Source organism: Mercenaria mercenaria, chromosome 15 (genome assembly GCF_021730395.1).
Source record: "Mercenaria mercenaria strain notata chromosome 15, MADL_Memer_1, whole genome shotgun sequence".
Classification (NCBI taxonomy): Eukaryota; Metazoa; Mollusca; class Bivalvia; order Venerida; family Veneridae; genus Mercenaria; species Mercenaria mercenaria.
In genome coordinates, this window is record NC_069375.1 from 47,581,834 (window position 1) to 47,609,486 (window position 27,653).

General features: G+C 35.9%; 2 protein-coding genes across 2 annotated transcripts in view; both read right to left on the reverse strand.

Annotated features, from left to right (window-relative positions):
• LOC123552382 (complement factor B-like) overlaps positions 1–20,885 on the reverse strand; it is a 28,814-nt gene extending 7,929 nt beyond the window's left edge. The window contains exons 1-12 of the mRNA XM_045342013.2: positions 20,527–20,885; positions 16,721–16,918; positions 16,171–16,344; positions 15,287–15,382; positions 14,908–15,054; positions 13,479–13,600; positions 7,816–8,023; positions 6,935–7,093; positions 4,089–4,153; positions 3,158–3,316; positions 1,246–1,462; positions 445–685 (exon numbers count right to left, since the gene is read on the reverse strand). Coding sequence (XP_045197948.2) covers positions 445–685; positions 1,246–1,462; positions 3,158–3,316; positions 4,089–4,153; positions 6,935–7,093; positions 7,816–8,023; positions 13,479–13,600; positions 14,908–15,054; positions 15,287–15,382; positions 16,171–16,344; positions 16,721–16,918; positions 20,527–20,617 — 1,877 coding nt within the window. The 5' untranslated portion in view covers positions 20,618–20,885. The remainder of the gene's footprint in view (positions 1–444; positions 686–1,245; positions 1,463–3,157; positions 3,317–4,088; positions 4,154–6,934; positions 7,094–7,815; positions 8,024–13,478; positions 13,601–14,907; positions 15,055–15,286; positions 15,383–16,170; positions 16,345–16,720; positions 16,919–20,526) is intronic.
• A 3,219-nt stretch (positions 20,886–24,104) lies between these two features.
• Positions 24,105–27,558, reverse strand: LOC123552377 (uncharacterized). Its single transcript, XM_045342002.2, has 2 exons — positions 27,422–27,558; positions 24,105–25,447 (listed from the first exon to the last, which is right to left on the reverse strand). Exons 1-2 carry the CDS (start codon positions 27,434–27,436, stop codon positions 24,443–24,445), a joined length of 1,020 nt encoding a protein of 339 aa, XP_045197937.2. The 5' UTR covers positions 27,437–27,558; the 3' UTR covers positions 24,105–24,442.
• Between the last annotated feature and the right edge of the window lie 95 nt (positions 27,559–27,653).

Below are 27,653 nucleotides of genomic sequence, written 5' to 3' on the forward strand. Positions count from 1 at the left end.
TGATGCAATTGAAAACCTGGTTTTCGTGGAATTCCTAAGTTTCTTGATTTATTTTTTATTAAAACCACGTGTAAGTTTTATGGTTATTCATCTGTTGTTTTTTTTTTTTTTTTTTTTTGGAAAGCAAGCATAAATTTTTATGAAAAGCAAGTTTATCATACTGAAAGTTGACTTAAGAAGGAACGAAAACCTACTTTAAACCTGCATTTTACATTGATAACGTTAATTAGCATAGAATACTAACCCGTTATATATATTATGTATGTGATTTCAGCATTCCCTGGACTGGAAAGTATTGACATGGAAAGAAATTCATGAGATCATGTAAGTTACATGAACTGGCATGTAATTGCAAGAAAAGCGCCGATTGCCTTTATGTGTCTGCAACCTTACAATATCATCAATCAAAGCACCCAGAAGCTGTAAATTGTATAAAAGTAATACCTCTCTTGAAATTCGTCGCCAACACAAAAGAATCTATCAAGGTCAAGGCCATCGTAGCGCCCTCGACATACTTTTCGTTTCTGAACAGGCCTTCGGTTTTGTCTCATTTCGGAAGACTGTATATCCATGTATTTAGCATTATCTGGAGCGTTACCCCACCCAGCAGTATAGGCATCATACGAGTGTGGGAACGCCAACATGGCCTCAAATTGTGCGTCGGCTGTTCCGAGAGTTACATTATCTGAAAATATACAAAAATGCTACAAGTTTGTAATTTAATCAGACTGTATTTATAATTTGCCACAAAAACGTTGACTGACTATGCACAAAAATGATTTAAGATAATGGAACCGTAATGACTCTCGGAAATGTCCGTGGTATGATGTAGTCTCGTAGGCTGTTTCGGAACCCTTCGGCCATAACAGATTTTTTTTTCACAATTACCGGAAAATACCGATATCGCATACGGAAAATACATATTTGAACGAAAAGTTCAACACAGTAAGAATCTCTCTTCTCCTTCATCTGGCAGTGCTGTTTTGGGAGAACCTATTATTTTACGAAGCACCGATTTGCCATTCTCGCATACCAGAGGTCTTCCATGATTCCTCGGGTACCATGTCGAACATCTGATGAATGAGAATGCGGTTTGCTTGTTGTATTTGTTGTCGCATTATAAGATAGGCAAGTATTATTTGTTTTATATGTTTAATTGCTCAACGTGTGTTGCACATCAAAATTCACTCACAAACTGATATATAAACGTCTGCATTCTACAAAACTTTTTAAATGCTTACTTACCCGTCGGAAAACAAATTGGGCGAAGGAATTTGTTGAATACCGGTCTTTCTGTCGCATTTTCGCCGAGATCAAGCAAAGCTATGTCGTTTTCCCGAATACCAAATGGTTTGATTTCTTCCCCGGTATAATTATCATGGATTGAGACACTTTTTACCACAGGCCATATCTCCTCCTTGTCCTTCTTGTATATGTCAAAGTCACTTAAAAAGACATTAATCTGTAATAGAAAATAAAATCTGTAAAAAGAGTCTGTTCATGAGATAATTATAATGAAATGTGCAACACCTCTCACGCCCCCTAGCACCGGAACTCTATTACACAATGAATGGACTCCGTGATCTCAAAAGGCCTGAAAATATGACAACACTGAATCCAAACATTGATTTAACGATAGCTGGAGCACAAACCTCTTAGATAATATCGGTCAATTTTATCCATTATTATATACGTTACTATAAATAGTAACAAAAAGCCGTTTAAAACGGTCATTACGGCCTCTGTTGACGAATCCATAATGGCGCAGTGCGCCTCACGCGCCATAATCATAATGGCCCCGGGTAACCGGAACGTCAGCGCGTTCTGATGTTGACGTCATGTAGCAACGTTATTATGGCTGTTGAAGGGGCGCTGAATCATTTTCAGATCGACTGTCAAATACTGATGGCATTGTTGATAAAAAGCAATACAGATAATGCTTTTAAGTTTTTGGAAAATATATGAAATGAAAATAGCAAGATAAATATGAAGCTAACGTATATGAGCCGCGCCATGAGAAAACCAACATAGTGGGTTTGCGACCAGCATGGATCTAGACCAGCCTGCGCATCCGCGCAGTCTGGTCAGGATCCATGCTGTTCGCTAACAGCTTCTCTAATTGCTATAGGTTTTAAAAGCGAACAGCATGGATGCTGACCAGACTGCGCGGATGAGCAGGCTGGTCTGGATCCATGCTGGTCGCAAACCCACTATGTTGGTTTTCTCATGGCGCGGCTCAATTATAATAAAAAGGTCAATAAACGGCTGGTTGTGCCTCCTAGCCATCATAATGGCACACCTAGTTTCATAATGGCATAAGTATGGCAAGAAGGCACAACCCAGTCGTATATTTACCTCTTATAAATCCTACCTTCAGAGAGCCAGATTGTTGTCGTTATTTGCAGGTAGTGTTTATTTACAAGTTAATATAAACGGAAAATATTTAATTCGGAAAGGAAACTACTTTAGAACCAGATAGATGCCGTTCACGCTCGGTCTGTAGCAAATAATTAATTCTACTGGTAATGACTTTAATGAAATATGTACAAGCGGTAAAACTTAGACATCAGCTTGTTGAATGAAACCACCATTTTGTGCTAGATGAATCTGCTCGGCTGTATTAAATTATTAATCATTTGCAAAACGTGTTAAATACAAAATGTTTATATATTCAAAAAGATATAAACAGTAGTTCTGATAAAATTTAACCCAGCGTGCATAAAATACAGTTATTTTTAATTCTTCCACCATCAATTATCTTAATCTATATTAATTTATTTGAGATTCGACCTTAGAAAATAGCTTCTTGTGAAATGCAAGTATATATTATAGAAATACAATATTTACTTGTGACGCATTAATGTCATATTTACCTATGCGCATTTATGTCATATTTATCTGTGACACATTATTGTCATATTTATCTGTGACACATTATTGCCATATTTACCTGAGACGCATTATTGCCATATTTACCAGTGACGCATTATTGCTATTTTTTCCTGCGACGTAGTATTGCCATATTTACCTGTGACGCAGTATTGCTATATGTTTCTGTGACGCATTTCTGTCATATTTACCTGTGACGCATTTCTGTCATATTTACCTGTGACGCATTATTGCTACATTTTTCTGTGACGCATTTTTGTATATTTACCTGTGACGCATTAAACGGTATGACTACGTTGTCTTCCACCTTAGAAACACAGCTTGCCGCTGTAAGGAACCATCGATCGCAAACTATGGCACCACCACACGTTCTTGGCAACATGCCCTCACTTACAACGCTCAGCCATCCCAGCCAAGGCCAGGCTCCCTAGTAATTCAAAACATTTTAAATAGGTTGACATATTGTATGTTAAAGATATTATGTATTATTACATTCTAAAACGTAGCACTTTTAGCATAATAATCTTAACTCATCGACTTGACTAGTAGGTTTTAAGTTTACGTGACTTGCAAAGCACGCATTGAGCAAATAATAAGTAAACTTTAAAGTAGGTTTACAAGAGTATGCAAGGTTACATCAGTGTAATTCTCTTCTCAAAAACCACATGATCTATGTGGTCTTCCATTGTCAAGCCGTACAATATAATCCACCTAAATTTGCAGAGTACTTCGCCTCTGTGGCGTTCAAGAATTCTGACTGTCCTCATGAGCAGAGCTGCATTTAGCACTCTACCTGCGGCACACCATTTAAAGAATACACCTGAGTTTGAAATCATTGTCATTTTAGGAATACAAGCTAGTTTTAAATCGTCCTAAGTATCTTTTCATCTGTCTTAACCTTATCAAGTATTCATTATAATCTATTTTATCATATGTAGCATTGATTGACCAATCTTCTGTCCGTATTTGAATATTCATTTAAATACGGTCAAACTTGGCTGTTACAACCAGCCTTTTGAAATTACAGTGTTTGATTTTTCAACGTGGGTAAATTTACACTGTTTGTGGTTAAAAGGTAGTTAAAAGGGAAAAGAAAACTGGCCTTTGATATTCCCATAGCAGTTCTAATTTTTTGTTTAGATAAATTCCTTCAATACCCGTGGCAAGAACTGTTTATTCTATGCACGTATTTCACGTACCTTTGCCGCTTTTTGCGATCCCTGGGCTATCTCAGTTTTGCCGGAGATGCCACACTGCCCATAGTCTGTATAAAAAATAGTTTAATAATTTCAATATTAAGAAGTGTGAGATAGTTTCTGGTAGGGTAACGGATCCGTAATGACACTCGGCATTTTTCGGGTGATTACGTTTTCTTCGTATACTATTTCGGCTTCCTTCGGTCATAACAGAACATTGTTGTTGTTGTTTTTTTCGTAAAATCCGGAAAATGCCGAAATCGACAACACGGAATTGAACGGAAATTGTTGTTTATCATTACGGGTCCACTACCATAAATATATCTTGAATTAAAACCTTACAGTTATACATGTGCATCAATTAAATGGTCTTCGGGATAGTAGAATATCTTTGAATTTCAACATCTCTTTAAAATCGTCAATTAATTCATAAAAATTTCTCCCTGTGTAAATTACTGGTCCATGAAAAATTGAATTTTCTTTTGGAAAAGTTAGCATTGAATTGTTGTGTTAACGCTGATATGTTTTATACCGTCAACAATTACAGTCAAAATTAAAAACTGAAAACTTTTTAGTATCTATCTATCTATCTTCCGTTTAGGTCAAACCCCTCGCGAGGACGTAGACCTTGCACGCGTCAACCGACAAAAGAATATTAGTAAGAATGTGAACATAAAGAGATTTAAAAACAAAGAAATAAGTTTGGTTAAAAACAGGTTTTTAAAATAGAGCAGCTGGTTTATGGGGAGACATGTTCAATCTGGCTGAGAGCCTGACTGAACTGCGGACCGGTTAAGTTTTCAACATCTGGCGGAAGAGCATTCCAGTGTATAATGGTGCGGGGATAGAATGAGTATTTGTGGTAATCAGTTGAGGTGGAATTGGCTGGAATGCTTGGGAGTGAGTGTGTCTAGATGGTCTTGCGAGTGGTTTAATATCATTTGGGAGGGAAATGGCTACCTGGTTATGGAGAATGTTATGGAACATAACAAGGCGCTGATCTATTGAAGGTCAAGACGTCTCCAGTTTAGGGAGGTCAACATGTCAGTGACACTGGACAGTCTAGAATAATCATGCATTGCCCACCGAGCAGCCCTGCGCTGTACCGACTCAAGCTGGTCAATGCGATTACCTGTATACGGGGACCAAACTGTAGAACTGTACTCCAGCTGGGGCCTGACCAGTGTCTTGTATGCCGTTGATTTGAGCGCTTGCGAGTGGACTTTGATGTTACGCCTGAGGAAGCCAAGTGTCTGATTTGCTTTTTTGGTGATGTTGTCAATGTGGTTGTTAAAGGATAAGTCATTTGATATTGTAACGCCAAGGTATTTGGCAGATGGAACTGATTCAAGGATGGTGTTGTGAAGTATGTATTGAGTTGGAATGACTGTACTACGTTTTGTAATTTGGATGACCTGGCACTTGGATGGATTAAATTGCATGTCCCATTTCTGTTCCCATATTTCAAGCTGGTGTAGATCTTGTTGTAGTAGGCTAGAATGTGAGGCAACAGTTAGAGAGAGATATATGTCAGTGCCATCTGCAAAGAGGCGTACTTTAGAGGATTTAACAAACTCAGGAAGATCATTGATATAGATTAGAAATAAGAGAGGTCCTAGAACCGAACCCTGGGGCACGCCGGATGAGACTGGTATGGAGCTGGAGTTGTAGCCATTGACAACTACGGATTGTGACCTATTGTCTAGAAAGTCTTTGATCCATTTTAAGTTATGGCCCCTTATACTATAATAATGGAGTTTGTACAATAGTTTTTAATGGTTGACCATGTCGAACGCTTTTGAAAAGTCAAGGAGTATGAGGTCAACTTGGCTTTTCAGGTTCACAGACCGAATAATATCATCAATAAGCATAAGGATTTGGGTTTGAGATGACCTCTTTTCTCGGAAACCATGCTGAAGTTCATAGAACATATCGGACTTTGTGAAGTGTTTTGTGATACTAGAGGCAACTATGTGTTCAAGGGTTTTACACAGGATACAGGTAAGAGAGATTGGGCGGTAATTGACTGGATCTGACCTTGAGCCTTTTTTGTAGACTGGCGCTACATTTGCCTTTTTCCATATTTCAGGGAGGATACTGGTTTGCAGGGATTTCTTAAATAATTTTGCAAGGATGGGGGATAGCTCTTTGCTGATGTTTTTAAGAACTATTGGTTTCATTTGGTCAGGCCCTGCAGCCTTATGTGGGTCTAAGTTGTTTAGGAGCTTTTTTATGCCATTTGCAGAGATGTCAATGTCTGGCATGGGATCATGAGGGCTAAACGTCTCGTTGGGAATCTCTTTACCTGTATCTGTATTTTCCTGTACTTTCATTTCAGCCAGGGATTTAAGAGAGACAGGAGTTTTAGGAGTGAAGACAGACTGAAATTGTTCATTGAGTGCAGTGGCTTTGTCTTGATCTGATGTGTACAGTTTTTTTTTCTTGAGTGAGTATCCTAAGTAGCCGTAATTTACAATAAAAGTGGCCAATGTTCAGACCTTAATGGTTCAGGATTCGAAAAGTATATGCCAAATAAAGGTCAACTGAATCCAAGCTTTTGAGTTTCCTACTCATCTATAAACAAGTTCTTTCACATAAACTCATTACATTGCAGGTTTCTGTCCGCAAATCTCAGCCAGTCTTGAAATATCTTAACTGTTTGGAAAAAGTAAGTATCTATATTCTGGTCAGGCCTCCTTAACAATATTTCTGTTACTCATTACATATAAACCAGTTGTTTCACTTAAACTCATTACATTGTAGGTTCCTGTCCGCAAATCTCAGCCAATTTTGAAATATCTCAACTGTTTGGACAAAGCACTTATTTATATCCAATCAAGTGTACTTACCAATATTTCTTTCTGCGATGATATCTCCGACTTTCTCAAGGTCCTTAAACTGCGCCAAAAGAAACACGTGTTCAATGTGCGGTGTTGAGGCTATTTCCGACAAAACAAATTTGTCAATTTTTTGTCCAACGCCGATTGCAAATACCTCAAAACCAGCGGCTACAAATAAAGAAAAGTATGCAGATCAGATTAAAAGAAGGTAATTCTCATTTTAAGAAATAAAGCACTGATAGTTTACATTTTGATTTGAAATACATGGGTGTGTTAAAATATGCATGAATACCGAATCATACCCACACAGGCATAATTAAACCACAAGTTTGACTAATATAGACAATAATTTTGTTTTCTGTTTCTTTCACATTGCTTTAACCTTAAGCCTGCTGGCGGCAAGTGATTCTGCCTTTGCGACAAGTGCAGATCAAGATCAGCCTCCACATTTGTACAGGATGATACGGTCTGCACTGTTCGCTATTCAGTCAGTTAAGTTTTAGTGATCACCCCTTTGAATAATAAATGGTATCGCCTAAATTGAATGATGGACCAGTACATTTTAGAAATTTAGTAGGCTAAGGGTTAATTCTAACATACTGTTTTCATCATAGAGCTGCGACACAATAATACGACAACAACAAAATAGTTCTGAATGCGAAAGGGAAATTCTGTTCTTTCAAAGTCAAAATCGGGTTTCTACAGTTTGGTATGATCTGTCGTAAACGAAAAATAAAACTTTTTACAGGACTGTATGTGGTGTTTATCATGAATGAGTTCGAAAATGTATGAAAAAATGCGACGTTATATAGCACTTATTTTTTTCCCTGAGTATTGCTAAGTTTCGGAAATTATTCTATTTAACGTGATGACAAATACATTCCAATTACCAATCTTCAGGTTGTCCGCTGCTGACTTTATTCTCTCAACCCTGTTAGATGCCAAATCGCTTGTAACCTCAGCGTCTGTTATTAGAAACACAGCACGTGTCGCGTGCTTCAGACGCGATTCGTCTGCAGCGAACCTGATTTTTGTCATGAAGATTTCAGAAGAAACTTTAAGCAATGCCTTCCTGAAATCTGTTCCACCTCCCGTATTCTGAAATGGAAATGTGTAAAAGAATTTTGTAGTAGTAAGACAAACGGTAATGTAGGCATAGGTTAGGTATTAAGATCTACATATTACTATGTTAAAAACGTATTAAAACGGCAATATACGTATTAGATACGTAGAAAAACGTATAAGATACGATTCTCGTTTTGGACTGTTTAAAAAACGTGGGGTTTCGATATACATATCATATACCAACTATAACGTATTTAAATATAGGATATTACATGAGTGTCTTTTCATATTGAATTCATTAAACGAGTTGAATAATATAAGAATCTTTCACTGGTCGTGGGTAAATATGGGAATATCCATTTACGGTCCTGGAGTGTTTAAACAAAGAAACGTGACGACCTATCATTTGGCGTTGTACAGTAATTTATAGCAAAACACTATTTATACACTCCAAATGTTAAACGTCGTACGAAATATTGTAAAATATATAACGCCCGACGTATAACGGCCCATCGTGTATAAATAGTGATAAAACACGGTTTGGCTGAATTATTTCAATAATAAAATGTACTAAAAGATGCATCTCTGCGGCGTCTTCCCACACCTTAGTCTACGTTTTACTAGGTTTTGTATGGAACGCCTAAACTGCCTTGGCATGATAATTATTAGTTTGTCTGTGCCTTTTCCATTATATTCGGTAGAAATTATAATTTGTTATGTAGATAAAGCAGTTTGTTGTGTACATTTACTAGTTTGTTCGGTACATATTTTGGTTTATGGTGTGCATTCATTAGTTTGTGCTGTCCAATATATTTAGTACAAATTATCATTTGACTTGGGTCTTTTTACAGATTTTATTGTAGATAAAGCAGTTTGTTATGTACATTTATTATTATTATTATTATTATTATTATTATTATTATTATACCAGATTTATCATGATTTGTTATGTAGATAAAACAGTTTGTTATGTACATTTACTAGTTTGCCCTGTACATTTCTTAGTTTGCGTTGTGCATTCACTAGTTTGTGCTGTCCAATTATTAGTTCGTTATGTGTTTTTTCCAATATAGTCGGTACAAAGCATAGTTTGTCTTGTAAATAAAGCAGTTTATCATATGTTTGACGTAGCAGGAGTGAGAGGGCGCCTACACGACAAATTTATTCGTCGAGTTTTCGTGTTGGCGAGTATAAATATGTCGTGTTGGTGCCGTTTAATTGTCGTGTTTTCGCCCCACCGACATGAAAACACGACAAATACCTTATCTATAAAATACACTACTTGTCGAGTTTTCATGTTTTCGCCCCGCCGACATGACAACACGAACGCACGACAAATACTTGTCAGGCATCTCGTATAAAACGTATCTAGTTATTCTGAAACCAGTGGTAAAGGGTTTTTAGAAGCATTTTTCTTTCTATTCGAACAAACCGTCAATTCAGAATTTATTTATATTCACTAAAGCTGCATTATGAGATCTGAGATTATAAAACAGTACAATAATATGTCAGATGTCAGTTATTGTTTTAAGAATACAAAGTGTATGTATAACAGACCCCGTTCCTGAAATATTTCATGTGGGTACAGTCAAAGAATGAAGGCGGCATCAGCGAGCCGAGTGGAGTTAGGTACGGAAGATGGTTAATCTATCATGTTAGTTAGGTCAGGGCGTGTCCGCCTGGAAATGTTTGAAATATATGAATAAAATGGTAGCCCCTGCTACATTTTTTATTCCAGATTTTGTGGTACGGGGGCTGATGCAATGGTGGCCTCATATGTGCATTTTCCAATATATTCGGTACAAAATATAATTATAGTTGATAAAATAGTTTGTTATGTACATTTATAAGTTTGTCCGGTACGTTTCTTAGTTTGTGCTGTGCATTTAGTAGTTTGTTCTGTACAATTAGTATTTCGTCATGTGCATTTTCCAATATATCCTGTACAAATAATCATTCGTTATGTAGATAAAACAGTTTGTTATGTACATTTATAAGTTTGTCCGGTACATTTCTTAGTTTGTTTTGTGCATTGGCTAGTTTGTGCTGTCAAATTGATAGTTCATGATGTGCATTTTCCATTATATTCGGTACAAAGCATAATTTGTCTTGTAGATATAGCAGTTTGTTATGTACATTTACAAGTTTGTTCAGTACATTTCTTAGTTTGTGTTGTGTATGGACTGTGCTGTCTAATTAATAGTTCGTCATGTACATTTCACAATATATTCTGTGCAAATTATGATTTTATGATTTTGTCATGTTCACAAATCAATTTGTCACGCGGAGATAACAGTTCGTCTTTTACAAAAAAATAAAATAAAAAAAAAATTGTTATGCGGTTTATTTATACAGGTAAGTGTTCGACACTGCACCGTATTTGTCGAGTTTTCTTGTTGTCGTGTTTCCCTCCGCCAACACGAAAAATACATTATCGAGTTTTCGTGTTTTGCCCCGCCGACACGAAAACTCGAAAACACGACAAATATCTTATTTGTGAACTGAACACGCTAGAAAATATAAGTTTAAGAATAAAATTTGACTTGTGTTCTATGTATGTTTCGACCGAATACCATTTCGTTACATAAAAAGAATTTGTAGCGAATACTAGTATATTGGAAAATGCACACGACGAAGTATTAATTGTACAGTACGAACTAGCAAAAGCGCAATACGATCTGGAAAGACTACGTAATAAAATTAAAAAATTCAGGGCAGTCTAAGCGTTCCATAGTTTTGGTTAGTATAGGAGAGATTGTTATCATATCTTTTAAATGCTCATAATGTATGGCTGTCGCAATTTTTTGAAATGCACATGTAATATATTAATTACTTGTTAAATTTTATTTTTGATAGTTGTCTTCTCCAGTATATGTCGGAGGTTTGAATAGTGAAGTTTTATTGAACCCATTGTTTTCGATTTTCTCCCTTTAAGGATCTTACGCTATTTGTTCATATGCGGTAATGAAAGTAGTGATTTTCTAGCCACGTAGTAATGCATAACATCTATATAGACACATGGTTCATCAGTTTTTAACCTAAAATTTAAAGCCTTTTTGGAACTTTAAGTACATATACATTTTTATGATAACTATTGCTTGCTATCACTTCGTTATTTCACGGTTTACTTCGGTTTTTTTTTTTTTTTTTTTTTTTTTTTTGTTGTTGTTTTGTTTTGTTTTGTTTTGTTTTTTATCATTATTTATTTACTTATCTTTTTATTTATTTATTTATTTATTTAACCAGCCTGTCGCATGTCAGACCGGACAAGACGAAGTAAAACGTTGTGTACATAGAAACCTAGGCAAAGTCTAATTTCCTCAAAACAGGGCAAAACTCTGTCGTAGGGTAATGATCAAGAAACGTAGTAATACCTAGCCCTTAGTACCTGACTGTGTGACCGGGGCTTCACAAAGATCAATACAATTCCCACTTATACTAGTACTAGCCCTGCCTTTATGTATTATAACATTTGTTCATCAATGTGACATTAAGGTATTAGAAGCGTAATAGAGTATACCTCCTTTTTGAAGAGTATTTAATTCCTACCATAAACCTACTTTTACTGCAATTTTCAAGGGGTGTAGGTTCAAGCCCTACTGGGACCAATATTTTTTCTTTATTTTCATTTTTTCTAGTAATTTTTTACTTCTTTCAAGACTTCTAATTGATTTATTGTACAAAAATGGAGAAAAAATAATTTAATAAGCGATTTCTTGCTGTTAAAAGTGAATTTACTTAAACAGAAGGGGTAGAGTTACACATCTTTAAAAATATTGAGTTACATGCGGTAAAAGTTCTCTATTTTGCTTTCACTCTTTAGATTACATATCAGGGAAGATATTTAGGTAGGTTTTACGTCTACCCCAAGGCTATTTTTGAATGAAGTAAGCAAAATTCAAAACAGAAACACAAGATTCAACCTTTATTTTTCAATGTTGAAGTTTGAATTCTGTCTCATTAAATCCATTTACTTGAGGCACCCTAGAAAAAATGATATTGACATTTTTATTTTGTGTTTTATAATTGTTTACCAATAGTTTGAAGTTTCTTTTATTAAAATTAATGGTAAAATGAGTTCTCTGCAAACGTTTTGGATAGTGGCTATCACTTTGAAATTTGTCTCTACTTGAGCTTGAGGAGATACCGTAAGTTATCCAAATTAATAAAAAACGGCACGATAAAAGTTGTTTAAAAATTGCAAAACAGTGTGAAACACGGTCACATTTAGAATATACCAAGTAAATGCCATATTATAAACATTACTATTAGGCATCTAATACCATAAGTTATTGGCCAAAATCTAATTATTAGCCGAGTCATGGGAGTGTAAAAAATCAATTAATAATTCTACAAAAACATTGGAAGCAGTGGGGCAATGGTAAATCATACATAAAATAATAAATCCCAATTGTCTTTTTGTCTGGTGCAAGGGAGACAAATAATAAGATACCTTTTTCTAAGTGCGAGAGTTGTCGTCCTTTAAGAACACGGACATATACAAATTCAGTTATTGATATAAACAAAACGTTCATGAAATTCAAAAATACTTTTCGTTAGTTGAAGAAATTGAAAATCTATTTCTAGACCTTATTCAACGTGTTTTTTTTTTCTTTGAAATTTTGATTTTCAATCTCTAAGTATTGCCATTAACATCACGTATACTAACTATTTATAGAGCGCGGTAAGTATATGGAAGCATTCTACTTAAGAAATAATAAGTTCCCAAACGTGGTTTATCGTAGAATAACCCGAGTTTTGAGTTCTTATGCGTAAGAATATATCACGTTATTCTATGATAAATCACACTTGGGAACTTATTATTTCGATTCTAACACGACATACTAGTATCAATAGTGTTAGAAAAAAGTGGTAACTACTTTTTACGACCGCGCTACACACCTGGATCGGATGACGTCATTGCACGCGAGTGGTATATTGCAGAATAACCCGAGATAGATTTTGCTCTACATGTATGTAGGTTATTTGCTGGTCGTGTTAGAATATACGGTAAAAGTACTTTAAAGTTCAATATCTTCTGTATAGTATGCATTTTGCTTTTCCCTTTGTTCCGTTCATCTTCAACTGATACACCTTTTTATTGCTATAATTATAAAACAAACGACAGCACTACTAAATATTTTTTCCCGGTCTATTTGCTAGCTTTTTGTCTACTAAAGTTACTGGCAACTACCTCTTGCGCGATGTAATAAGAACAGAACAGAACAGAACATATATTTCATTAGATTTATACATAGTATATCATCAATATGAATTTAACATTTACATTACACATAATTGATGTAAAAAGCGAGAAACGTGTCTAGCAAAAATAACGAAAATGAAAAGCCAAACGAAGATGTAGCAATGTTTACAGCATATTCTATACAAGCTTTGAATAGTTGATGTTTTAACATTGAAATACGAATCTAGCATAAATACGCGGTACCTTAGAATGAATGTACTCCTTGAAAGTTGAAAATTATACCTGTATAGCGTCAATTGATTCCTTGACCGCTTCCTTCGATCTTGCACTTCGATCATCCAAGTTAAATACAATATTCGCTTCACCACTGAACGACACCAGGGCAAACCGTGTGCCGTTCTTACCTGAAGAAAACATGCGTATTTTGTTTTATTGTTTCTTCCTCTGCAACTAGATTGTTTTGTTGAAGAATTAATATGTATTTTATATAAACTATGCTAAAGGCTTAGGGAATGTCGTCGGTTCTACCCAGCTGTTCGCCCTTGAGAAATACTGCCCGGACACCTGGTCTTCCTCCATTTGCAAAAGCTGGAAAAGTCGCCATGAAAACTTAATTTTGTCGCTCTGTCTCAACCCCCCCCCCCCCCCCCCCCCCCCCCCCCCCCCCCCCTCTCACAAAAAAAAAAAAAAAAAAGAAAAAACACTTTAAAAACTTCTTAACTCCTGGCCTCCAGATCGTTCGAAAACAAAATAAAAGGACTTTTTAGATATCTGGAAATTAATGCTGTATTTCTTAAGAATACTTTGAAACTTAATTACTGGCAGACTATATGTTACGTAAACACGTGAGAATTAGTTGGGTTTTTTTACTACCTTTTTACGATGAAAATCGAAAAGCATTTGTAACGCTTTACTCGATGTAAATAACCTCGATTATAAATATCTATATTTAACGCGAACTGAACACTAAATCCTCAATAGCGGTATTGCAACGACAGCAGAAAATTTCTTTATTGCCGCGGCGGTCCGGGTTCGATTCCCTAAGCGGTCATTTTTGTTTTCTTGCTTTGGCTTTTTTTAAATAGTTTAGAAACAAAAATTCATATTCTAATGTTTATAATATGACCAAACTTCAATTTGAAAGAAAGATCATATTTAAGCCAAAATCTGGAGGTCAGTGCCTTTAATATGGGAGAAAATGACATAGGAATAAAACTGAAATGCATACAGTGCCACATTTTTCGAAGGCAGAATCAAGTTCGTGTGTTGGACCAGCAAACAATATTCAATGTTTCAAAAAAAACAAATGTTAGACAATTTTCAAGAAAACCGTTGTTAAACTTAATTCAGATATTTTTTTTTTTCATATGCGTTTTCAGGTCCTGTCTTCCAATCTGATCTGACGCGTTGCTTGGATTATGGGCCCAATGTAACAGCATTTTCAGCACAAACAATATATAACATCAATATTTCATAAATGCTTTCATGTTCAATTTTCATAAGAACTCTGAAAAGTTTTTGACTGAATAATCAGTCTTCGCTCGGTTTAGGCCTATAATCAAACAGATGTACCATGATTTTGAGGTTAGGTTCATGTAATATTTTAAATACAATGGTGATAGCCCAAGAGGGCAATATCCAAGCTGCTGAAAGAAAGATAAACCGTGGTACAGTTAATGTGAATAAAAAAACGAGGTTAGTTTGACTTTACCTCCTGTCGGTTGGTCTGAGACACCAAATATATCAACAAGGAGTTTCATGAACTTCTTCGCAGACGACAAGGACTTGTCACCTATACTGGAAGACGTGTCAACCACTAACACGATGTCAAGGCCGCTTTTACCAGGGCTTAAACGGGCTGAAAAATACATAAAGGAAAAATGTCAACTACAAAATTTAGCAGTATGTTGCACTTCGGTCAGACGTATTATTGGCAATTTTATAAGTTAAGTTTATCAAAAAAAAAATTTCACTTGAAAAAAAATAAACAAAGGAATGTGTAACAGTTTTCGGTTGAATTATATACCAGGTAAGTTCTTTTTTATAAAAACATAATTATCTTTGCAATTCGGAAACGTAGAGAGTTTTACATTGTGCCCCTGTCTCTGAACCAGTTGTCGCCCCTGCTAGACTGTCGATCATCTTGTCTTTCAAATGGTTAGCAAAGTCCTCCACTGTACGTCGACCTTAGAAATAATAAAAGTAATTAGTGTTAATAAAATAATGATAGAATTAATAAAGATTTTATGATTTTATATTTCAAAATATACACGTATATTATATTTAAGTTACTGTATCACAAATATTGTCCATAATAAATTGAAATGACACAATAATGTTGAGACGAGTTGGGAAAAAGTGGGATATTTTTTATTTTATAACTATCTATACTATTCTATCTATTCTAATTCTATAGCGAACGAAGTTTTTTTAATTTTTTCTCATATATCTGTCTTTACGCTTAGGAGAGATTACATTTCGAAAAACAACTTCATTAACGAATGCACAGTAAAAAAAAGGCATAAAAACAGTTCGGACCTAAATCATCTAAACTACATAGGCTCACATTTCATTCTGTTATGTTATCAGTTCTCTAAAATCGTTTGGAACTTTGAAAAAAAAAAGTGTTAAAGTTCCATATAATAAGGCTTTAATTTTTACGTTAAAATCAGATGAAATAGCTGTCCAAACATACGTTGCGCATAGTTATATGGCTAGACTAACACTACTTTCATTACTGCGCATGAACTTATTCCATTAGAACCATAAAGGGAGGTGATAACAAAACGATCAATTTAATAAAACTTCCTTTGTGTTAATCAGTATTCAAGCTTTGTGAGCAGTTATTAAAGAAAACCTATTCTTGAAAACAGGATGTAACATGAAATTAATATATTTTATGTTCATAACAAAAAATGTGGCAGCCGCATTACAAACAGAGGCATTATGAGCCTTTGAATAGTTTTGAACTTACTGCTACAAACAGGCATTGTACCGTCCCATCTACGACCCCGCTGACATGTCACTGTGTCCGAACCTTCTAAAACAAACCCTTCGTCACATCTAAAGTGTGCCTTGTCTCCGACTTTCCTTCCTTCAACTATAACTTCACCGTTGTTTGGACTCCTCAGCACGGGGCATTTTGATCCTGTAACAACACCCTTATTTGACTACAATGCGTTAAGCATGTTCGCAAGAATTAGAATCTCCTTCAAGGCATATTCATATACTTCATTTGAATTCTTGTGCGTACAAGTTATATATGTAATAGGTCTTGAAACAACAGCATAATCCTGACCAATTGTGCGGATGCTATGCTGGTCGCAAATGCACTATGCCATTTTATTCATTGTGCGGCTCATATATGCCCCTATGCGTGCCATGCTCACATAGCAGAGCTGGAAAGAAATATTTGTTAAAAGCCCTTCCTTTGCCTGGAAGCGCAGAAAATATCATTTTCAAAATCTCATTTACATGGCTCTCTTTTAGCATATGTGAACAGGCTTGTTTTCAAAAATACTTACGACTAAAGTCTAAGTTTAAACAATCTCTATCTTTGCCCGACCATTTACCGCGGCGGCACTTTCGTTCCTTTTGACGATAACCCCCAGTCAACAAGTAACCCTCATCACATTTATATTTTAGCGACTTCTTCCGGTCGTTGAAGATAAAAGACCCATACCAAGGCTCATCTGGTAGAACACAGCCGTATTTCTTCCGAACTGGAAAAAAAAGCTTTATTTTTCTTGTTCTTTTCGACGTTGAAATGAAAAGTAGCATAATGGAAAGGTAAAGTAGGATAATGGAAATGAAAAAATGAAAAGTAGCATAATGGAAATGAAAAGTAGGATAATGGAAATGTAAAAATGAAAAATAGGATAATGGAAATGAAAAGTAGCATAATGGAAAAAAGTAGAATAATAGAAATGAAAAAATGAAAAGTAGGATAATGGAAATGAAAAGTAGGATACTGGAAATGAAAAGTAGGATAATGGAAATGAAAAAATGAAAAGTAGGATAATGGAAAAGAAAAGTAGCATAATGGAAATGAAAAAATGAGAAGTAGCATAATGGAAATGAAAACTAGCATAACGGAAATGAAAAGTAGCATAATGGAAATGAAAAGTAGGATAATGGAAATGAAAAGTAGGATAATGAAAATGAAAATGAAAAATAGCATAAAAATGAAAAGTAGGATAATGGAAATGAAAAGAATGATAATGGAAATGAAAAATAGGATCATGTAAATGATGTACAAGCTGACAGACATATACTTCCCGAATTTCGTATCAGTGCTAACATATTCCTCAAAACTAGCAAATCATGCACAACAGAGGAACTTTTTGTTTAGACTTCACACTCATTCTCTTCGCAATATAAACGTGGTTGGTCCTGGGTTTCCATGCCAAGTACCGGCCTTGCAGTGGGGAAAGAGAACTTTTCAAATGATGAGAAACATGTTTAAGTTCAAATTTTATTTTCGCATTCAGACATATGATATACACTGGCACACATATTGAACCGTGCAAAGATAATATGAGCCACGCCATGAGAAAACCAACATAGTGCGTCTGCGACCAGCATGGATCCAGACCAGCCTGCACATCCGCGCAGTCTTGTCAGGATCCATGCAGTTCGCTTTCAAAGCCTATTGCAATTAGAGGAACCGTTTGCGAACATCATGGATTCTGACCAAACTGCGCGGATGCGCAGGCTGGTCTGGATCCATGCTGGTCGCAAATGCACTATGTTGGTTTTCTCATGGCGCGGCTCATATTATGGAAGAGCGGAATCCTACTAGTTGAAATATATCACCATTCTTTGTCAGACAAGTTACACATGTGCAATTAACCCAGCTTTGAAATTAACACATTTTATGGAGAATGAAGTTATTTCAATTAAAACAAAATGACTTGCAAAATAGAAAGTAAGTTTTAAGAGTTTTGTCATATGTTCTACGCAATTCATAAAGTTGTCTTGTTTAAATAGTGTAAATGCAATCTTGCAATCTTGTCTGTCTCCAGGTACCGAAAATTTGATTAACAAAATATTCAGTCCAGTTAGCGACCTTTTGATTATCAAATTATCCAGACAATACTCGTCAAGTCTGTTCATAACAAAATATATCCAAGAAGAAATATACATTTGGCTTGGAGAGCTTGGTTTAGTGGCCTAATTCATCATATACCATTCGATTGGTGTTGACCAGTTTCAGACACAGACACTTGGGGTTAGGACCAACCACACCTCCACCTAACCCGCTACCGCCCCTGCCAACTGATACCCAGTATTCACGTAGTGAGCGTAGGTGACGATCATAAAACGGATTTTATTACAATTTCAGCATATTTTAAAAATGCACTTTTTAACCCTCAATGCTCTGATGAGGGCGGGGAGGGGTGTCTGTGGTTTCAAAATAAGATTAAAATATTTCAGTATAAATTGTTCCCTGATCTTGAGATTTTCAAATGCCATGCAGAAAAAATTATCAAATAAATGTAATTGTACAGACAGAAGTACGGAGTTTAAGTTAACGAGACTTTTAGATAAATGAAAGCATTAATTTGGCTCTTCATGCATGTCTGTTTAGTTCGTAAAATTTAGAGAATTTGCCGATGATTTTTTTTTTTTTTCAAAAATCAAAATAATTCTCAACAGTTTCTCGTATATTGTCGTAATAGAAAGGGTCTAAAATGTAGTTCAGCTTAGATTTACTAAACATTACAATCTCCATAAACTAAATAATTATAGAGAGTTAAGGACTGTTTACACCAAACAGGAAGTAGCTACTCAGTGTTACATTGAGAAGTAGTCCAAAATATAGTTTAATTGTGGCATAATGGTCATTGTATGATGTGACATGTTTATTTTTCGGTTAAGCTGTGCTGTTGATGTTATTTAGAAAACATCTAGATCTATTTATCCAATGAGTATATATTTACATACGCGTAATTGCTCAACAGTAATATTCACTTCAGTATTTTCAGAGGGTGTTTTTAGAACAGATTTCTTTATATCTCTAGGTTTATGCTTTATTTTTGGTAAGAACACAGGTTATATTAACTGGCATTACAAGAGTTTGCTGTCTCTATATTTGATTGTGTACATGAAATATAGAAGAAATTGAATTAGTATAATGTTACCTAGAAGTTGAGCGGAGGTATAAAATGAACCATGTCTAGAACATATGAGAATATAGATGGGCTGTTTGGTCAGACAATTTCAGTACAAAGCAGTCACAAGTGCAACTGATTGGATTAACAGAATGCGAATGTAAGTATTCATTTGTTTAGGGATTAGAGTAAAAATGGTACAAAAGCTTTCTCTCAGTGCCATCTATCACCATGTCAAGTAACGCATGACTGTCTTTAGTACTACCACAGTTATGCCTTTTACTAAATAGTAAAATAACTATATAAAAGGGGAGATAAAACAATAGTACTTCAATAAAGTTTTCTTTTTTCTTGCTGGTTTAGTGCTTAAATATCTGTTAAAAGTATGGACTATACCGCGTCAACAATTATAAAAAAAATATATAGTTTAATACCTGAAAAAGCTTCTACTTCACATGAGGTTTTGAAAGGGCCATGACTCATTAATTTGATATTGAACACAGAATCTAATGAGCCGTGCCATGAGAAAACCAACATAGTGCGTTGCGGTATGCGACCGCCAGCGATGGTAGATCTCCATGAAAAACCAGCCTGTGCGCTTTTCTGCGTCAGTCATGCAATGTCCCTGGTACTGGAATCAATTTGCTTGATTTCCGCGTATTATCAAAGCCATTGTCAGTTAGTGAGAGTGACTGTTTGCGAACAGCTTTGGATACATGACCAGAGACTGGCGCCGGTAATGCGCAGGCAGCTGTCGTTGGATTCATTGTGCTGTGCGCAAAAGCCAACTATGGTGGTTGGATTCTGTCCATGGCGCGCGGCTCAGATGTTCTGGCAATTATGTACAAACCTTTCTTTACGCTTAGACCAGTTACCATGAACACACTTACAGAAATACCTGTAGCAATTTGTAAGACTCCTTAGCAGGCAAAGTACATTATATGTCGCAAGTTAAGTTCATGAGATGATTGGGCGGACGGACGGACGATGAGGCCGCGAAGATCGCTATATGCTATGAGCATCAACAAACAATCAGATAGGCTTAAAGAAGTAATTAAGGTAGTCTGCCTGAAACACTTAGTGGATATTAAGCCGATCAACTTTAGCAAGGTAAGTAGGTTTCTTCTTCTTTTTGAAATCCCCTGCTTATCTTTGGATAAAAAGAATCTTTTGATAATAGGCTCAATTAATATCGACTGAAAAATGATAATACGTACCTTCAGCCTTCGTTGTTTCAATAGTACACAAACCCAGAAATGTTATCCCGAAAACAAAACAGGTTAAAGCACTGCCCTTTATTGGTTCCATGACCAATAAACTAACAGTTCGTTATTTTTTATTGTTATTTCTGTTGCTTCTAGATATATTCCAATAACTTTTAAACCTCAAAATGTATCCCCTCTGACCACTTACAGCACCGGTTTTAGTCTGAATGTAAGATCCTGCTTGAGAAAGTATTTAAATCTACATCCGGTTTTCTTCTTATTTTTCTATGAACCACAGCATATCAAGTATCGAAATCCGGTTTCTTGTAAGTAATTAAGGATAATGCAGACTCTCACGAGTTTGGATTTAATGAGTTCTAGGAATGCATCACTTATCAAAACAAAAACGCAGTTAATCTACATACTTTCTTTTTACATATTTCGGATAGTGTTTTCCACTCGTACTTTGTAATAGAAAACGTATGTATACACTCAAACCTGTAGAAAAAGATCACTTGGCTCTAAGGACAACCAGTTGGTAATACAGTCATACCTGTCCGTAAATACCACACTTGGGCAATGAAAAGTGGTCTTTGTTAAAAGGTGGTGTCTCAAAACAGATAAATCTTTACTATTTATGGTTAAATGTGATGAGAAAATTGTGGCTATTTTCAGCGGGCTTAATAGCTGTGACCGTGCTTTATTCGGATGTAGTCATCAACTCAGGTCTGACTGTACAATTTATCATGTATATAACGACCAACTGCAAATTAAAAAGGCTCTGCCAGGAGTAGTATTTATTATTCAAACGGTTTACTGTAAGTTCTTACTATACAGATTTGGTTTAACAAACATTCATAAATTCAAGTACGTTACAGCAAGTGTTTTAATACTTTCTTAATATTTAAAAAAAAAATCCGTTTATTATGGAGCTGAATAAAACACATAAGTAAAGTACATAAACGGACGTATCTGTGTCATTTCAGTAGTATCCTCTCATGCTGGAAACGATTGATTCCGCCTTTTTTGCGACCAGTGTAGATAAATATCAGCCTGCACTTTCGTGCAGTCTGATCAAGATCTGCACTGTTCGCCATTCAGTCAGTATCGTTTTGGTTAGAGCCCCTTTTAACGGTTAGTGGTACTGTCCAAATTGAAAGACTGACACGTTCATTATAGAAATTTAGCAGGGTAAGGGTTAATTTGCGAGCAGTCATGCTGAAAGAAACGATCTGGTAACTTGAAAATTCCCCACATTCTGTTATTTACTGGTTCGTAAAACGTTTCTATTTAATCAATGTACATGTATTTAGAGCTTACTGAGTAAAATAATTTTGATGTTTTGAACATAGTTTCTTATCAAAACGTCGGTCTATACGATGGATCTATTTTAAATGACTTAACAAAACAGGCTGCTTAAATTTTCTTGAAGACTCGCAACTTTCATAAACTGGAAATCATTGATGACTAAACCGTGTAATAAAATTCTGTTCTGTTCTGTAATATAGCAGGTCAAGATAAGATATCGAGCATCCGGCAAAATATTTCATGCGTTCGAGACAATTAGTCGATTACGAGATAGATCTCGAGCGCTCGGGATAAGATGTCGAGCGCTCGATACATTATGTCGTGCGCTCGAGACAGTTGACTTAGCGCCCGAAGTACAAAAAAACAACCTGTCAAAACAAGTATAAAGAACATGTGAAAACATGTCCTACCTACTAATGACCATGCCTTTTGAATAAAATACTATGAACAAGGACCCATGTATGGTAGCTGATTTGTGCCATTTTGTTATTTCAACGTTATACGGGGCGACGTTTGGTGGGGCGGCATTCGGCGGGGTGTCGTTTGATGAGGCGACGTTCGACGGGGCGCCATAACGACGTTTGTTGTTGTGTATCTTCGACAGAATGAAATAACGAAATGGCACAAATCAGTCACCATACCGCCGACCATAAAATCTGATAAAGCGCCACATATAAGGAAAGGGTGTGTAATTATTCTGAAACCGAACTTGTGGCCCACTATGTACATATTGAGAAAACAGAGAAAATACAGTACAGCTGATGTTGGCGGAAGCTCGAACAATTTCGTTAGAGATTCATTCAACAAGGTGGTTCCTTGAGTGGCTGTCTCCGCGTTCGTCATCCTAACTCGAGCCTTTAACATATTATCTCGAGCACTCGACTTTTTTATAACGGGCGCCAGACACATACTAGTAACATTAGAACGCGTGACATCTTACTCCCAAGAGTCTGACTTATTAAGGACGGAATATAGATCTAAAAGAATAGCATTTGTCTTTAGCATACCATCATAATTAAGTGAACATAATTTACAAATGTAATTTTTATTCATAAGTCAACTATCTTTATTCGTTTGATAGTCACATTTTATCACGATGGCGGCGGTCGACCTTATAGTTCGCGCACGTATGAATAAACACTTGCGCAAACTGAAACCGAAACTATTTCTTTAATTGAAAGCCTCTTTTTATACAGATATATGTAGTCAAGGGCGTTGCACAATATGTTTAAAAAAATAAATGTGTAATTACGCACATGCTAACTGACGCTTGCCCATGAAATAATTAATACGTGCGCACACAATAGCATGAAAATCTATACGGGTATTACTTCTTGCGTGCGCACGTGTGCATTATTATCTCACAACCACCCTGGTTAACTATTTTGGCAGCAACCAAAACTTTCTGCTCACGTGACACAATCATTATTCATTGTATATTCCAATGCAAACGAAAGCTGAAAGCACGAAATTTTCAGCTCGTTTCGCTCGCATGTCTTCATGTAGTATTATTTACCGGGGGTGAATATAGTAAAAAAGTTATGTTTAACATCTCCTTGTAATATATTACGCAAAAGTATACTCCAGAAGTACCAGAAGTTCACGCTCACTTCTAACCAAAAGTTATGGATCTACTATTTCACCGAAAAGTGTAAAACAGATTCAGTAAAATACAGATATACGTTAGCTGATAAAAACGTGTGGAGAATGTTGTTTGTTATGGACGAAACTGAAACTTGGATCTCTCCAATATTGGTTCGGACCAATTAAAGAACCTGTTTACAAGTATTTCACGTGAGGCAGTCACATGACTAGCTCTCCGGTAGATCGGATGTCCAACCCAGTTATTCGAACGTACTTGAAATAAGGCCTTTATCAACTTGGGTTTTCCTTCATCAACAGTTAAAGCAAAACAGTTGCTACTTGGCCCTACCATTCCGTGCTTTTAAAACCCAAAATAGAAGCCAGACATATTGGACGATTTTAGCCTGTGCTTAATATGTACTTTTTGTATTAAATGAGCCGCACTATAAGAAAACCAACATAGTGCGTTTGCACTACAATTAGGTTTTCTCATGGGGCGGCTCAAATGTAGTTTTCGGAAGGCAAAAATATGCGCTTTAAAGCTTTTTGGCATACTTGTTTAGGACAGTAGGCACAAAGAATTATATAGAATGGGGATTTGTTTTAGTGAGGAAGAAAATGAGGGACGGAGCGGCGGTAGATCATAATTTTATTTTGTCTTCCATTTTCATGCAATGTCCTAGAATATAAGTCAAATTTCAGGGGCATGCTAAACCATCGTTGTACCATTGTATGTGTTCCGTGAACAAACCCGAACACTATTTATCAGACCCGGATATAACTGTTTCTGCTAAACACTCCTTCCGTTGACGATATTTAGCTTACATTTATGAAGTATGCTCATCTCAAAAGTTTCTTCTAAATCAATAAAAAAGTGTTTTCAAATATTTAACTTTTATTTTGATTTTTACAAATATAAATGACGTTAACTTATAAAATAAAATACAGATTGAGAATATAAATAACATAATATTATATCATTTAAACATGTGAAAGTGTGAGTTGAATTTTTTTTTAAATTGTATTAGAATTGTATTCATTTGCAGAGGCATGCCAGAATTCTTCGTGGCGGTGTAAACGAACGCCTGCTGTGAAGGACGAGTCTATTATCTACCATCACGACATCACCTTTTTGCCAAGTGAATCCTATAGCAAGAGACTCGAACACATCTTCAAGATTTTCCATGGAGCGTTCAGGCATCAACTTTCCATCTGGGTACGTAACCGCTTTCTTTCTGTCATTTCTCACATCTCCCCAGCCGAGATACGCAGCAATTATGGAGTTAAACCAAGTTTTCTGTCCTGTGCGGTTGTCTGTGCGGACCGCAGGAAGTGTTGCAGTGCGCGTGCGCAAACAGTTATCCGGAAGCCATTCGAAAGATGTTCCTTGTTCTGTACATTTTCTCTCAACCTCTTTCTTGTCAGTCGTCTGATAAGTTGACTGCCAACCCCGACCAATAGGAGATGTCGGGTCGTCACCGTCTGGCAAAACTCGATTATAAACCACGCCAGTTTCTTCTAGTTCTTCCACAAACAACTTATCTCTTTCAGACATGGCTTTATATACCTCGTTCGACAAAACGAGCGGTGTTTGGCCGCCCTCTGGCGGTGGAACATCGCAGTAGAAGAACAACGTGGATGGAAATGTCGGGACTTGTGCCATTTCGTGATGAAATGGTATGAGTTGGTCTGGCGGCGCTTCGTTTGCTGTAAAAACATTTCCAGTGATTACCCGTCTTGGTGCCGCACCACCTACATACGGCAAAGGCTCATATTCGAAACTCTTCACAAACGAGTCGAATTTTTCAGGAGAATCAATCGGAAATTCTCGGAACAAGATGGCGCCATAGTCCAAAAGTAAACATTCTATATGTCTTTTGTTTTCCTTTATCCACATGAGAGTGTCTTCTGCTGACTGGGAAGACGTTTCTTTGGGAGTTAGAATTAGCGGAAATTCTCGACCATTGAAAACCTTCTGTTGGGGAGACGGTAATGTGATACTTTTTGCTGCAAAGTCATCGGGAAGTTTGGCCATGTATTCCTGAAAAAAAGTTTATCTTTTGTAATAAATCACGTTTGAACTGATAGTTAATTCTGATCGACTGATAAGCTACCAGCCAAGCCAGCCTAAAGCCCTCTACAGACGGTAAGTTTTTGTTGTACAACACCAATTAAATTCAAGATGTACAGCCAAATATTACCGTGTGTACGATGCTATTCCTTGATTTCGTAAATCTTAAGTCTTGACTTACAGATTAGGACATGTTCTATTTCGTAAGTTTTGCCTTACGTACCACCCACGTTGACAAGCAACAAATTGGTAAATAATTAGTTGATAAGAGGCAAGTGAATGAAATTCCAGAAACAATTGCCCAAAAAATAAATGCAAATCTTAATATAAAATGGCTTCTAATGCATAATAGAAAAAGGATGACGCTGAAAAGTTAAATGATTTGAGCCGCGCCATGAGAAAACCAACATAGTGTGTTTCCGAGTCTGGTCCATGCTGTTCCCTAACGGTTTCTTTAATTGTAATAGAGTTTGAAAGCAAACATCATTGATCATGACCAGACTGCATGGATGCACAGGCTGGTCTGCATCCATGCTGGTCGCAAAGCCACTATGTTGGTTTTCTCATGGCGTGACTCATTTGTGTCATACGTAATCAAATTTATGGAACATAAAAAGGTGAATATTATTTTTATTATTAATTTTTTCAGTACCTGATGCACTATGTTTACTAGGTAAATCTCTGTGATTTATATGAGAATGGAATACTGTCTGTATGTGAAAAATGTACAATTTCAAAATTGTACATCTTTGAGATAATTAGTGTTGTACAACAAAAACCTACCGTCTGTAGAGGGCTTAACGGATATACTAGTACACGAAAGTTCGGTGATATCTTCACAATTTCTTCATTTCAAAAAAAAAATGAAAAAACAGGATATTTCTTCGTTGTATAGTATGAAGTAAAAAAAAAAACGATTTCACATTTCACGACATTTTTTTTATAAATTTTGAAATCTTGAACTTCATGCCTAATTCACGATTTCACGTTTTAAATTTAAAATTATCGTAAAGTGTGAAACCGCGACATTAATGAATTATAATTCACGATTTCACTTGCAATGAAATATTAAAGAGATCGTGAAGTTGAGAAATAACAAAGCTCATAATTTCATTCTTCACGCTTTCATGGTTTATAAAAAAGACAATCATGACGGCTTGATGCGTGGAATCGTGAAATTCATTATTTCATACTTCACCTTTTCCCGTTTTGTAAAAAAAACAAAAACAAACAAAAAAAAACTGGTAAAGTCGTGAAGTGTGAGATCGAGAATTTCATGGTTCGCACTTCCAGAATGTGAAATCATGACAACACCGATCTTAGTAAATATACTTAAGAATGCGGCGGCGTACAATTTCACTTAAATCAATAACATAGATAAAAATAACAAAATGACAACAGGGTAAATGTAGCACTAGTATAAATCCCGCACGATAACTCAAACGATAAAATGTTTGGTAATTATGAAAAATTCATTAAAACGTTTCAATACAGAAAATGTTTTTGTATAACATTACAGTGTGCACTTAACTTCTATCATTGACAACCTTTTTGAGTTCAACGATGCATGAGAACCATAACAATTAAACGATAATATAAACATGCTGTCGTTTAAATTATCGTGCGGGAGTAGTAACAAACAATTCAAGTTTCTTGTATTTAGCAGAATGGGATATTTGCTGTTCATAGAAATTATTCATCTGATATCTTTATGTTTTGTTCTGTGTGTATTTATCACATGGGAAAAGTAACCTCGGAAATATATAATAAAATCAGGCGCTTTGTGCGAGCTAAATGGAAGTATTAAACCTAAATTCTGTATGATTTTCGACTCACGTCTTTTCAGTTATTTATTCATTCATTTACTTATCTGTTAGAGGCAGAAATCGCTATAAGCTGTGAATATGATAATTATACAAGGACTAAAAAAAACCAACAACTTACCGGCATTTTCTTCATGGAAATGAATCCCAGGGTATTTTAAACAAGAGACTTGTCCGTGTCTGTTTCAAGGTCGATCTGGGCTAAAACATAGGCTTATATAGCGTGCGTATCCACCTTGAACTAGACTGGCAAAAATGAAGGTATACTGGTGAACAAAACTTCATTTTACCTTACATTATTCACACAATAATAAGATCTTGTGAGGTTTTAAATATTTTCTTTTTTAAAAAAT